At 34.2% G+C, this 14530-nt stretch overlaps 1 protein-coding gene across 1 annotated transcript in view; it reads right to left on the bottom strand.

Annotated features, from left to right (window-relative positions):
- Positions 1–14530, bottom strand: part of LOC134374714 (serine-protein kinase ATM) — a 132364-nt gene that overhangs the window by 17134 nt on the left and 100700 nt on the right. Inside the window, exons 46-54 of the mRNA XM_063092642.1 lie at positions 12798–13032; positions 12155–12322; positions 11016–11129; positions 10069–10286; positions 9033–9240; positions 7920–8033; positions 7444–7602; positions 6829–6967; positions 5712–5794 (exon numbers count right to left, since the gene is read on the bottom strand). Of these exons, the coding sequence (XP_062948712.1) occupies positions 5712–5794; positions 6829–6967; positions 7444–7602; positions 7920–8033; positions 9033–9240; positions 10069–10286; positions 11016–11129; positions 12155–12322; positions 12798–13032 (1438 nt within the window). The remainder of the gene's footprint in view (positions 1–5711; positions 5795–6828; positions 6968–7443; positions 7603–7919; positions 8034–9032; positions 9241–10068; positions 10287–11015; positions 11130–12154; positions 12323–12797; positions 13033–14530) is intronic.

The following is a 14530-nucleotide window of genomic DNA, read 5'->3' as shown; positions in this document are numbered from 1 at the left end:
AAGATCCTCCCCAAGACATATTATAGTTAAATTCACAAAGCTCAAAGACAAAGAGAGAATTCTACAAGCAGCAAGAGAAAAGCATCAGGTCACATTTAGGGGAACCCCCATCAAACTAACAGCAGACTTCTCAACCGAAACCCTACAGGCCAGAAGAAAGTGGAATGATACATTAAAAATACTAAAAGAAAAAAAATTACCAGCCAAGAATTCTTTACCCAGCAAGGCTCTCCTTCAGAAATGAAGGAGAAATAGTGTATTTCCCAGACAAACAAAAGTTGTGGGAGTTCACCACCACATGACCAGCACTGCAAGAAATTCTCAAAGGAGTCATTCATCTGGCATCTGACTAATGGTGCCCACTATCAAAAATATACAAGACAGAGCAAAACCCACAGTTAAAACAAAAATGCCAGCAAGAAAGAGAAAGAAGTTAAATCATTCCACCTTAAATTCCCAACTAACATTGAAGAAGAGAAATAAAAGGGGAAATAATGATCAAAGGATATTTAAACCATCTAAACAAAAAGCAATTAAGTGATAGGAATTAAGCAACACTTGTAAAGAACTACTCTACATGTGAATGGACTAAACTCCCCATTCAAAAGACACAGACTAACTGGATTAAAAAGCTAGACCCAAGTATATGCTGTCTTCAAGAGAACCACCTCACCTGTAGAGACACACACAGACTAAAAGTGAAGGGATGGAAAAAGATATACCGTGCAAATGGAAACACAAAACGAGCAGGAGTAGCTATTCTTATATCAGACAAAACAGACTTTAAAACAAAAAACATAAAAAAAGACAAAGAAGGCCACTGTGTAATGATAAAGGCAACTATCCAGCTAGAAGACATAACAATCATAAACATGTATGCACCCAATACCAGAGCACCTAGATATATTAAGGAAACACTCTTAGACCTAAAGAAAGAGATGGACTTAATACATTAATAGTGGGTGACTTGAACACCCCTCTCTCAGTATGCGACAGGTCTTCCAGGCAAAAAATCAACAAAGAGACACAGGATTTAATCTACACCCCAGACCAACTGGACTTGGCAGATATATACAGAACGTTTCACCCAACAGTTAAAGAATACACTTTCTTCTCATCAGCTCATGGTACATTCTCCAGGATAGACCACATATTAGTTCAAAAATCTAGTCTCAACAAATTTTTAAAAACTGAAATCATTCCAACTATCTTTCCAGACCACAATGGACTAAAACTGGAAATAAACAACAAGCAAAAGTCTGGATGCTATCTGAATACATGGAAAGTAAATAACAGGATCCTGAATGACTTGTGGGTCCAAGAAGAAATTAAACAGGAAATCAAAAAATTCCTAGAAATTAATGAAAATAAACATACATCATACCAAAACCTATGGCATATTGCAAAAGCAGCACTAAGAGGCAAATTTATTGCAGTAAATGCTTATATCAAAAGAACGGAAAGACTTCAAATAAACAACTTAACACTATGCCTCAAAGAACTTGAAAAACAACAATCCAAACCTAAAGGTAGGAGATGGAAAGAATTGATTAAGATCAGAGCAGAAGTAAATGAGAAAGAGACCCAAAAAACAAGAAAAGATCAACAAAACTAAAAGTTGGTTTTTTGAGAAGATAAATAAAATAGACACACCATTAGCTAGGTTAACGAAAAAAAAGGGAGAAGACTCAAATAACAAAAATCAGAAATGAAAAGGAAGACATTACAAATGATACCACAGAAATACAAAGAATCATCAGAGACTATTATAAACAACTGTATGACAACAAATACGAAAATCTGGAAGATATGGATAAGTTTCTAGACACATATAAACTACCAAGACTGAACCAAGAAGAGACAGAAAACCTGAACAGACCAATAACACGCAAGGAGATTGAAGCAGTAATTAGCAATCTTCCAACAACAACAAAAAAGGGGTCTGGATGGCTTTACGGCTAATCTCTATCAAACATTTAAAGAGGAGTTAATACCAATTCCCCTCAAACTATTCCAAACAAATGAAACAGATGCTACTCTCCCAAACTCATTCTACAAGGCCAACATAACTCTGATACCAAAACCAGATAAAGACACAACAAAAAAAGAAAATTATAGGCCAATCTCCTTGATGAACCTAGATGCTAAAATCCTCAACAAAATGTTGCCAATCAGAATACAGCAACATATTAAAAAAATCACATACTATGATCAAGTGGGATTCATCCCAGGTATGCAAGGATGGTTTAACATACGAAAGTCAATAAATATAATACAACACATCAACAAACTCAAGGACAAAGACCGTATGATTATCTCAATAGATGCAGAAAAAGCATTTGACAAAATTCAGCATCACTTCATGATAAATACTCTCAAAAAATTAGATATAGAAGGAAAATATCTCAACACAATTAAAGCCATTTATGACAAGCCCACTGCCAGTATCATTTTGAATGGGGAAAAATTGAAGGCCTTCCCCTTAAGGACAGGAACAAGATAAGGATGTTCACTCTCACCACTTCTATTTAACATAGTACTAGAGATACTAGCTAGAGCAATCAAGCAAGAGAAAGAAATAAAGGGAATCCAGATTGGAAAAGATGAAGTCAAATTTTCTCTATCTGCAAGATGACATGATACTGTATACAGAAAAACCTAAAGACTCTATCAAAAAACTCCTAGAGCTGGTAAATAACTTCAGTAATGTTGCAGGATACAAAATAAATGCCCCCAAATTAGTAGAATTTATATACAAAAATAATGAATTAACAGTAGGAGAAATAAAGAAAGTAAGCCCCTTTACAATTGTCCCCCCCCCCAAATAAGATACCTAGGGATCAATTTAACCAAGGAGGTGAAAGACCTCTACAATGAGAACTATAAACCACTTCTGAAAGAAATTAAAGAAGACACAAATGGTGCAAAGTTATTCCATGCTCTTGGATTGGAAGAATTAACATTGTGAAATGTCTATACTACCCAAAGTGATCTACAGATTCAATGCAATCCCCATCAAAATACCAATGAATGTCATTCTTCACAGAAATGGAAAAAACAATCTTACCTTTCACATGGAAAAACAAAAGACCCCAAATAGCTAAAGCAATCCTGAGCAAAAAAAACACAGCTGGAGGCATAACTCTGCCTGACTTCAAATTATACTACAAAGCTGTTGTAACCAAAACAGCATGGTACTGGTATAAAAATAGACATTCAGACCAGTGGACTAGAATTGAGAACCCAGAAATTACTCCTCAGGCTTACAGTGATCTGATATTAGACAAAGGCAACAAAAATCTACATTGGGGAAAAGATTGCCTCTTCAACAAGTGGTGCTGGGAAAACTGGATATCCATATGCAGAAGAATGAAACTAGTTATGCATCTCTCACCATGCACTAAGATCAATTCAAAATGGATTAAAGACCTAGGTATAAAATCCGAAACTATAAAATTACTAAGGGAAAATATAGGTGAAACACTTCAGCAGTTAGGTCAGGGCACAGGCTTTATGAACATGAGCCTGAAAGCACAATCAGAAAAAGAAAAAATAAACAAATGGGACTATATCAAACTAAAAAATTTCTGCACAGCAAAAGAAACAATCAACAAAGTGAAAAGACAACCTACAGAATGGGAGAAAATTTTTGCTAACTATGCATCTCACAGGGGATTAATATCCAGAATATACATAGAACTCAAGCTACTTTACAGTAAAAAACCAAATGACCCAATTAAAAAATGGGCAAAGGAGCTGAATAGACATTTTTCAAAGGAACACATACAAACGGCCAACAGATACATGAAAAAATGCTCAACATCACCAGTCATCAGGGAAATGCAAATTAAAACCACACTGAGATACCACCTCACTCCAGATAGACTGGCTATAATCAAAAAGACAGTGAATAACAAATGCTGGTGAGGGTGTGGAGAGATGGGAACACTGCTGCACTGTTGGTGGGACTGTAAATTAGTACAACCATTACGGAAAACAATATGGAGGTTTCTCAAACAACTACATATAGATCTTCCATATGATCCAGCAATCCCACTTCTGGGTATATACCCAGAGGAATGGAAATCATCATGTCAAAGAGATACCTGCACTCCCATGTTCATCGCAGCTCTGTTTACAATAGCCTAGATATAGACCCAACCTAAATTCCATAGATGGATGATTGGATAAGGAAACTGTGATATATATACACTATGGAATACTACTCTGCCATAAAAAAGAATGAAATACTCCCATTTGCAACATCACGGACGAACCTGGAGAAACTTATGTTGAGTGAAATAAGCAAAGCACAGAGGGATAAATACAACATGTGGTCACTCAAAATGGGAGCTAAGAGAGAAAGGAAAGAAGGAAAGAAAGATCACAGTAGTGCCACGGTCTAACAGAGGGAGGGAATAATCCTAGGGCTACAAAGTTGAGGGGGGGAGGGGAGGGAAGTTGGGGGATAATTGGGTGCAGACAAGGGGTACAATAGTAATTTCTGGTAATGGGTATGCCCCCAGCATGAACGTGGCTCTCATATCATGGGCAGGAGGGGTGACAATTAGCTTTGTCCCTCATGAATATTCTTAAATAAATAAATAAATAATAGAAAAATAAACAGAGGAATAAATGACAATTGCCATTGGTTAAGAACTGGAGCTATAACTTTACTTTCTGTATAAGGAAAGATAGAATATTTGACTCGGCCTCATAACACCAAGGTCACGGGTTCAGATCCCCGTACCAGTCAGCCAACAAAAGAAAAGAAAACAAAATATTTGATATTGGAAAAGGTTTTAAAAAATGACACAGATAACACAATTTCCTTCCTAAATATCTTTAATAAAACAAGGGCATACCAAGTTAGAAGAGTGTCGCTGAAAAACTATTTAAAAACCAGAATTCAGGTGTCACCACATATATGATAAGTCATCTGAGAAATAACTACTCCCAAAAAATATAATAAACTTTCGGAAAGGGTGGAGAGGAGTTTTCTAGGTTATAACTGTTAAATTTGGCATTTTCAGGAAATATTCAGCTAAATAACTTAGCTGATGTAGTTAGAAAAATATCAGTTAATCCAAATGATGCAGCTATATTTCAAATCACATAACTACAAATACTAAGCACTAAACTGCAAACTTGGAGAGATTTACAATGTACTTAAAATTATCGTTTTTTAAACTATAACCTTTATTATTACATATATCCTTGCCCACATGGTACTTGTAAGAATAAAAGATTGTGACATAGCTTAATGTATCATGTATATACAGTCACCTGAATACTATAAAATATACTGTATTACTTAATACTGTAATATATCACAGCCAATATATTTTCCTGCATACAAAAATTTTAAAACAATATAAAGAAACTAGAAACTTTCTTGCCAAGTCAAAAATTAATCTTCTCATAAGTACATGGAAGCTTTCCTTCTGGCCAATGAAGTGAATAGTCTATAGACCTTCATAAGAAAGATGGGAAGTTTAAAACTGAAGGCAAAGAAAAAGAAAGCAGGAGAAGAAGCCTTTGAGTATCTTAAGTCTTGGGCAAAGGGAATCTAATGCAGAAAAAAGGTTGAAACACATGAAATTGCCAATATTTAACTACTTTTGACTTATATAAAAGTAGCTACTTTAAATGGTTCCATCTAATAGAGAGGACTTTAATTTAAAAAATCAAAAGAGTTAATGATAAGTTACCTTAATTTCCATAGTAGGTACAACAACATCTTGTAAATTCTTAAGTTTAGTAATTGGCTGGTCTGCTGGAATATTTATGCCTTCTATATTTAAAAATAAAAAGATATTAGTGATAACTGCAAACTGAGGAACAGCCATGAAGGTGACGCAGGAGTATTCAGCAGATCCCATAGGCAACTTGTGGTTAATCTTAATTCATGCCCCAATTTAGAAATGAAGACTGAGAGCTTGGGCCACGATGCATCTCAGGGTCAGATCTTAGCAATGATTCATGTGGTCTGCAAATTGATTTGCAGGTTACCTTGCACTAATAATTAGACCAGATTCTACCTAAGGGACCAGGTTGAGCATATTCAAATAATTACATAATAGTTAGCATAGCACATACATAATGTACTCCTGTCACATTACTATTAAATGCAACTAAAAAACATGACAATATTCTTTGTTTGCTTAAAGAAATACTATGTGAAGTCCCATTCTTATTTTAAAGTAATAAGGATTTAAACTTGAAGATACTGAATAGAAAAAGGAAAACAACTGTTAAAGTATGGGGAGAGAGATTCTTAGTAGCAAATGCATATTTAGAGGCCAGTCACAAAACTAAATATTACAGTAGCTTATAATTATTTGAACGGACACAGCAAAAAGAGTGATCAAATAAAGATATTCTAGCACCTATGGAGAAAATGATAAGGCCTTTTTGTTTTTAAGTCCCAGGGCACAGTGAGTAACCTTATCATTTAAAAAACCTTTGACCCTGGAAACTCTCAGTTATCCAGTTATCTTAATAGACTTACCACTATGCATTTCTCTGCAGCAAGTATTTGCACCCAAATATTACCAGAAGAAACCAAATAATTAATTTATTGTAGTCACTTATTATCAGTTCCACTAAAAGATATTAACTGAAAAAGTAACTAATGGGTATTGGAGTAATTAGATAAAAGTTAAGTTTTTGTATCATGTGTGAATTATAACCACCAACACCTTTATATTTGTAATTACAGCATTGTTTGTGATTTTAAACAGATTTACATATTAAGATTTGTAATTAATAGATCCTTAAAGTGAAAAACATAGCAAGAAAGCAACACTCATTCTTTAAAACACGTACTTCTCTGAGTCTTCCACTGAGTGGCATCAAAGTTTGCTAATATAATATAAGCATCACAAAGTGCCTCAATACTTTTGACCATCTGAGGTCTCCTACTTCTGATTGTACAGATGATTTTGTTTGCAGCCTCCATTCGATCCTATTAATTAAAAAAAAAAAAAAAGAATGAAAGAAAGAAAAAACATTACATAAAGAACTACCCAACAGTCACACTTCTCAGAACTATAAAAAGTAAAAACCAGAATTTATGCAGATCTAGACAATAGAAGGACTGTAGTTCCTCAGATACAAAAAAACAGTCACGGTATGAATGAAATATATCAAAGGTATGATAATCTCAAGAGTCAACGACTTAGGTGCCTTTCAAAAATCTGTTTTTTTCCTTTGCCTGTTGCTGTGAGAAAAAAAAGTAAAATACTACTGATATCTCCTATGCTTTGAGAAATATTCAGGAATTTTGAATCAATCTTAAGTGGCATCATAATAACAAAGGATTTACAAACTAAATATTGTCAGCAAAACACATTCTTGAAATCTCTGAAACTTAAGAAAGAAATATTCTGGGAAAGAATGAATATCATAATTCAAAAAGGTATGTATGTTTAATCCAAATACCTCATCAAGCTGAGAGCTTTGTTTAGGTGCATTTTTAGTTATTTTACTCCTTCTTACTGCCTCTGGTTTGGTCAAAAATTCATCTTTGTTTGCATTTGCTAAGGCCAGTATAATAAACAAAGTATGATGGGGGTGATCCACTGAAATTCTAGAGATGAGCTGTAAGAAAATTAAAACTATTGGTTTTATGCAAATAAACAAAGAAAATTCACAACATTTTTCATTTTGCTTAATATTAAAATGTGTTACTGCCTAGATACTGCAGTGGTGAAGTGTGTGTATGTCTCTGTGTGTAAGAAACAGATAAAGAGGCATATGAGGAAGAAGAGAGAGAAACTGAGTAACACGGAGAAGAGACAAAATACAAAATTTTGTATTTCTACTTCCCAGAGAGGAACAGTAGTATATACTTTATATAGTATATAATAATATAAAAGCAAAACAATTATTGTGTTTTGATTTTCAGGTTTACTTACATTATTGAGGACTTCATGAAACCCTAGGCCTCCCATCATCTTGGTTCCCATTCTAGCCGCCAGTTGGTACATAAGAGGCAAATATTTATATGATGGGATCTTCACTCCATCTCTCTATCATTAAAAATAAATACAAAATTAAGAAAAATGAATTTCAAATATTGTCAAGCAAATTCTCTAACATAATAATCTTCTACTAGCACAATCTAGTGGTTAACAAAACTTCACTAACTACATTTTCTTCTTTGTCACTTCTCCTATCTGTGAAAGTCTTTCTAATGGGGATTCTAGATAAATTCATTGGTAAGTCAAAGTATTTTGTCCTAAATTAAATTGTATTCAGAACTGGAATACCTGGCACTGCTTATGTTCCAGTGAATCCAAGAAGGAGAAATGGATCTGAGTGCTACTATGATATTCACTCCTGAGAAATCAGTGTACAATAAAATGGAATAATTATTTTTTCCTAAATGCCAAAAATAACAGGACTCAGTGTGTACTACAGCAGAGTTGTATCTATTATGAGTCTTATTCTTTTCATCCAAGAGAACCATTTTACCTTTAACCTTCAAATTGACTGACGGTATATATCTTATCAACATAACTTTAACAGGTGTCATCACTAAAATCTCAGATTTTTAAATAAAAACTTATGAAATATTGCTGTCTTGGTATTTTCTTTAAAATATCTTTTTTCCATCTACGAAAGCAATTCACTGTAAAAATACCAGGCAAGCATAAAGCAGGTGGAAAAACTCACCTGTGATCACACCATCTTTCATAGCTTTCCAAACCCCCAATCTGGTACCCCATTCGGGGCATTCTCCTATGATAATTGCAAAGATGTAGGAAAAGACTGACCTAAGTTCTCTCACCATCACACAAACCTGTATCATTTAGAGCTTATCTATGTACAGAACATCAAACCAAGTGCTAAGAATACAAAGGGGTATATGAGGATACTTCAAACTTCATGGAAAAATAGAATTAAAAGATAATACAAATCTTCCAATGAACTTTTTGAAGTACCCACATATAAAGTCTCTGACATCATGGGGCTTATGTCTAAGTTTTTAAAGCACAGGCTAGAATATTGGGTCGAATAAGACTTGCCTTCATCATGCCATTAACTTCAGAAACTCCAGAATTTTCAAGCCAGAGAGAACAAAGTCGGAATACCCACATATCATGTTCTTCTCCACTTAATAAGCAGTTGATATAATTTTCAACTGCTTTACATAAGAAGCGTTTACGATCCTCTTTCAGTGCATGGAGTGCACATTCATCTAGCTCCAGCTCTCGCTGAACCTTTACGGTATATCTTGAATTGGATAATTAAAGTAAAACACAAAAGCCATAAAATTTTACAGAATTACAAAATCACACGTGACATACAACATAAATCAAAAAAAATCACACGTCCATCCCAGGAGAAAAAGCAAAATTCTAAGGATTATAAAGGGAACAAATTTATTTTTGTTTTAATTATGTAATTCACAGCCTTCCTCAACAACTGAGGACAAAGTAGACACTACTTAAAGCTATTTAGTTAACTTAATTCTCTACTTACACTAAAATATACAGACCCAAGGCAGGTTTAAATAAAGAGATTTAATTACATCAAAATAGATTAACTCTTCTGTATTTAATCTCAACACCTACCTCTTTTTCAACTCTGACACCAACTAACAAACCAAAAAAGACAAAATGAAAAGCTAACATCTACATACTCTACAAATAAGCTTAGAACCGCAGCATGAATTCTTCATAAAAGAACACATGTGAATGTCTTACATGCTAATTTAAGTCGTGATTAACCACTCAATGTAGGGCCAAGAATATCTATATATAATTAAGCCAAGCTTTAGTGAACAAAACTTTAAGTCAGATAAGAAGATGAAGTCATACTTTCTTTTTTTTTGACCGGTAAGGGGATCGCAACCCTTGGATCAGTGTCATCCACACCACGCTCAGCCAGTGAGCACACCGGCCATCCTTATATAGGATCCGAACCTGCAGCCTTGGCGCTATCAGCACCGCACTCTACCAAGTGAGTCACGGGGCAGGCCCTGAAGTCATACTTTCTACACAAAAACATTCACTCAGTTAACTGGTGAACATAAAGTTGTCACTGTAGACACCTAGTTACCTGTTGGTCTGAATTTTATGTTCCCTAAGGAGGCCCACTTCCTCTTTGGCCCTTCTAAGGAGAGCTTGCTTGTTTTCGAATTCAGATGATTTCATGTAGTTTTCAATTCTCTGGTACTGAGTATCTGAGAACCGTGCTAATGACAAAAATGCCTTCATTTTTCCATTTCTGAGCTCATCATTGCTTTCTCCATCATAATGTCCAGCAACTTCCACTGCCTTCAAGAAAACACATTCATTTAAATTACAGTTACAACTACTAAATACATCTTAAAAATCACTCAGATCAAGGTAATATACACACTACAGTTTAACTTATATATACGTAAAAACTACATTATGTGAAGTATATTTTCTTGACTTTTCAAAACAACTTTGACAGTGTGGAAATAACCAAAATAGCTAATATTTGTAAGGAACTGTGCAAAAATAAAGAGCTCTATGAAATTTAAAGAAAATAACATCATGCTTTTCATCTTACACTTATTTAGTGAGGTAACTATTTCTGAAATTAGCCAAACTAAAAGAATGAGGAGAAATAGGAAGATCCAAGTGGGCTAGAGTACTGAAGTCCTAGCCCTTGCTCGTGAGTGGTTGGGCTACAAATGAATAGCAAGGGTTGACTCGCATATTCCTTAATCAGCTATTTTTGTAGATAAATAATTGGAGAAATTATCAGAAACAACTTGTTGAAAGAGTAACTGGTGGTGGGAGGTAGGGAGAGCAGGGAAGCCATACTTGCATTTACTTTCAAAATAAGTTCCTTCTTTTATAACATTGTTTCATTCTGCTGTAATATATGGAAATATATTGTTCCATTCAGCAGTAATAATATATGGAAAAATAAAACCATACTTTTATTTGCTTTTGAAATACATTTGGTCTTGATAAAAAGATCTAGTATATTCATGCTAAATAACTAACTTAAGGGTTGCTTCAAAATCTTACCTTTTCTAGATAGGTCTGCATGATGACTGCTGGATTTTCTAAGCAAGTTTCTGCTAACCAGTTGCCACAAACCCTCAGACATTCTGTGTATATAAGTTTTAGGCTGGGATCATTCTGTATAAGAAAAGCAAAACCTAAAAATGTAATTTATTATCACTATACAAAAACATCCTCCCTGTAGGGGAAAAAAGCAGTTTAAGAAGGTTTTTCCTCATCTGCTTTCACCATACAACTATTTTAACAATTCCAAGTAAACAGTGTATAAAATAATCATTCCCTACTGTTTATTATTATCAGAGCAACTCACATTTATTGAGTACTTATAAATGTCAGGCACGTCCTAATGGCATTATGTATATTAATACATTTAATCCTCATAAGAATCCTATAAAATGAGTATTATTACTACCCCCAAGTTGCAGATTAGAAAACTGAGGTACAAAGAGGGTAGGTAATTCCACACAGCCTTCACTGCTAAGCAATATTTAAACATATCATACTGGCACACAGTGCTTTGGTATCATGATGACTTCTTTAATAATACAGGATATCATACAAGCATCTAACATCTAAAAAGTACAGTAAGTTGATATTCTTCTCTAAGCAAAAATGTGCCTGTGGGACACCACTGCAGCCCAGCCTTGAACACTTCATGATTCCTATAAATGCCTCTACTTTGTAGATGCTAGGGACTATAGCTGAAGGAGCAACACAAGATTGCAATAACCTAACAGGTATTGTTAGATAAAATATTAGATGTGATATCTTCAAAGCATTTGGATTGACAACCTAGTTGTACTAACTTGCTTTTTATTTTCTACTTTTGTTCTCTCATGCATTTCCTCTTTCATTTTTTTTTACTTGCCATTTGAAATTTATAATAGCTATTTCATGTTTATTTCCCACATACCTTTCTCGAATTCTACAGAAAGTTATAAGGTTTAACATTGGGATAAATTAAATGAACCTACCACATAATGGACTGAGAATTGTTACAAATAAGAAAAACAGATAGTTTCTAAACTTCTTTCACAAATACTAATTTTCAAGACTCCTTTTTACAACATCTTGTTCATGAATTAGTAATTTTAAGGCTTTAATACAGTAAAACACTAATTCAGCCAATAAAAAAAATAAACCTCTGTACAACTGGCATCCAACTTCTTGATCATTTGCTTGAGAATATTCAGGGCAAGACTCTGCTCCTTTTTTGCCCAGAACACTTGTGCTTCCTCCAGTTGCCACTCAGAGACTCCACAACTAGGTGAATTATATTGTTTAATTTGAAATATTGCCCTTTCAGGGAGCTGAAATAAAAATGACATAGAAATAAATAGTTTACTATTGCTACTACTACTATTAACAATAATAAGGAAAGCAGCAACTACCATTCACTGAGAACTTCACTATTTGTCAGGGACTGTCTTAAGGACCTCTCTGCCTGCCTCCCATTCTCCTATTCCACATCTGTATGTCTGTCTGTCTGTCTCTATACATATATGTACACAGTATATAAAATCGTTGAATTGTTACTAGTAAGTTAGGTACCTTCTCATTTTATAACAGGAAGTTGAGATTGAGAGAAGATAGGTACCTTGCCCAAGGCTTAAACTCCAGTCTGTCTAATTCCAAAATGGGAAGTCTTAAACAATTAAGTTATATAATATTTTAATAGCAATTTCTATCTCTCAATGATATTTCCTTTTCACTCATGCTTTCTGTTTTCTGAGTAATAAAAAGAAAGGTCAAGAGGTGAGATGACATAATTTTAAATCCTATTACCTGGGTATTCTTGAAAGTTCGAGCAAGTATAGAGAGTTCTACAAGGTGCTTGGTGAGAATGTCCTTAAAACATTCTCTTTGGGGATTCTCCATTTCCTTTTCCATCAGAATCTCCAAAATGACTGTGCGTAGAGCCATGATAGGCTCCTGAAAATTAAAATCACTATCCTTGAGAAGCTGGGAGTGTTTCCGCCACTTCATATATACTTCAGAGAGTTGTCTATCTGTGACTGATCTGAAAGCCAAATTAAAGAGTTCTAAACTTCTTTCACAAATACTAATTTTCAAGACTCCTTTTTACAACATCTTGTTCATGGATTAGTAATTTTAAGGCTTTAATGCAGTAAAACACTAATTCGGCCAATAAAAAAAATAAACCTCTGTACAACTGGCATCCAACTTCTTGATCATAAGCAAATAAGCAAGAGGAATGAAAAATAAATCATGCAGGTTCTTAAGATATAATACAAGAAAGTTCTGTAGCAATAGGACGGGAACTTGTGAATAATCCTAAATATGGACCAAAGTTTATAAAACTACAAAATGCCATGTGATCAGACCTCTAAGAAGTCAGCAGAGAGGCCACAGATGATGAATACTTTAAAAGATTTTCTTAAAAATACACTTTGACATCACAAAAAGCAGCACTTCTAAATAAATACTCTTAAGAAATGAGAACACATTCATCAGACCTATCATAAAGAATGTCTATAGGTCTAGTCCTGCTTCAATGCTCCTTGGGATAAATGAGGATATGCCAGCAAGGAAATTAAGTAAACTCATTCATTAGTTACCTACTGGGGATGACTCAGTGCTACTGTCAAAGAAATCACAATCCAGTAAAGGAAAAGCTGGCATCCTGGCAAAGGTTTCATTTACAACATTATTTATTAACAGATTAGAAAATTCACATGGTAAAATTAGTTTATATGAATAGTATGATTCCCAGATGATTAAATTAAGCAATACTGTCCAATCCTTCAGGACTACTATGTTGAGAGAAATAAAAAAATGAAGCAGGGAGACTGATGATGAGGAGGAGATGAGTAGGAAATGAAAGCTCTTTTAGTTGCTTGATAGGGAAGGAAAGAGCAACACAAATTCATAGAAACCAAAACTTTAATTCCTCTCAAAATGATCCTATAGCAGCAGGTCTCAAACTTTTTAGTCTCAGGAACCCTTTTACACTCTTACAAATTATTGAAGACCCCAAAGAGCTTTCATTTTTTGGATTCTATCTATTGATAATTACCATATTAGAAAGTAAAACTGAAAAAAATCTAAAACATATTACTTTATTTTAAAAAAATAATAAATCTACTATATATCAAAATATCAATTTTGAGGGAAAATAACTATACTTCCCAAAGCAAAACAAAATTTAGTGAGAATGACACTGCTTTGCATTCTCACAAATCTCTTTAATATCCAACTTAATAGAGATAGCTAAATTCTCATCTTTGCATGTGCATTTGGTTTGTTATGATATGTGTTGCTTGAAGTAGATAAATAAAATCTAGTCCTAGAGCATAAACATTTCTTCACCAGTTCATCAAACTTTCCCTCTGTGCCTCTTCTTCATATTTCCCTGCCAGAGAGTCAGTACTACTCTTTAGAGGTTTCTTAAGGTACTCTGTTCTTTTCTTAGTGAAGAAATCTTTCTTTCAGTGGAAAAGTTCCTGGATTTCTGGCAGTAGGAACTGCCAATGTACTTATTAATGAAAGAAGAAAGA

Source organism: Cynocephalus volans, chromosome 4 (assembly GCF_027409185.1).
Source record: "Cynocephalus volans isolate mCynVol1 chromosome 4, mCynVol1.pri, whole genome shotgun sequence".
Taxonomy (NCBI): domain Eukaryota; kingdom Metazoa; phylum Chordata; class Mammalia; order Dermoptera; family Cynocephalidae; genus Cynocephalus; species Cynocephalus volans.
The sequence above is the reverse complement of the archived record's forward strand: the minus strand, read 5'-3'. Positions and strand labels throughout refer to the sequence as shown.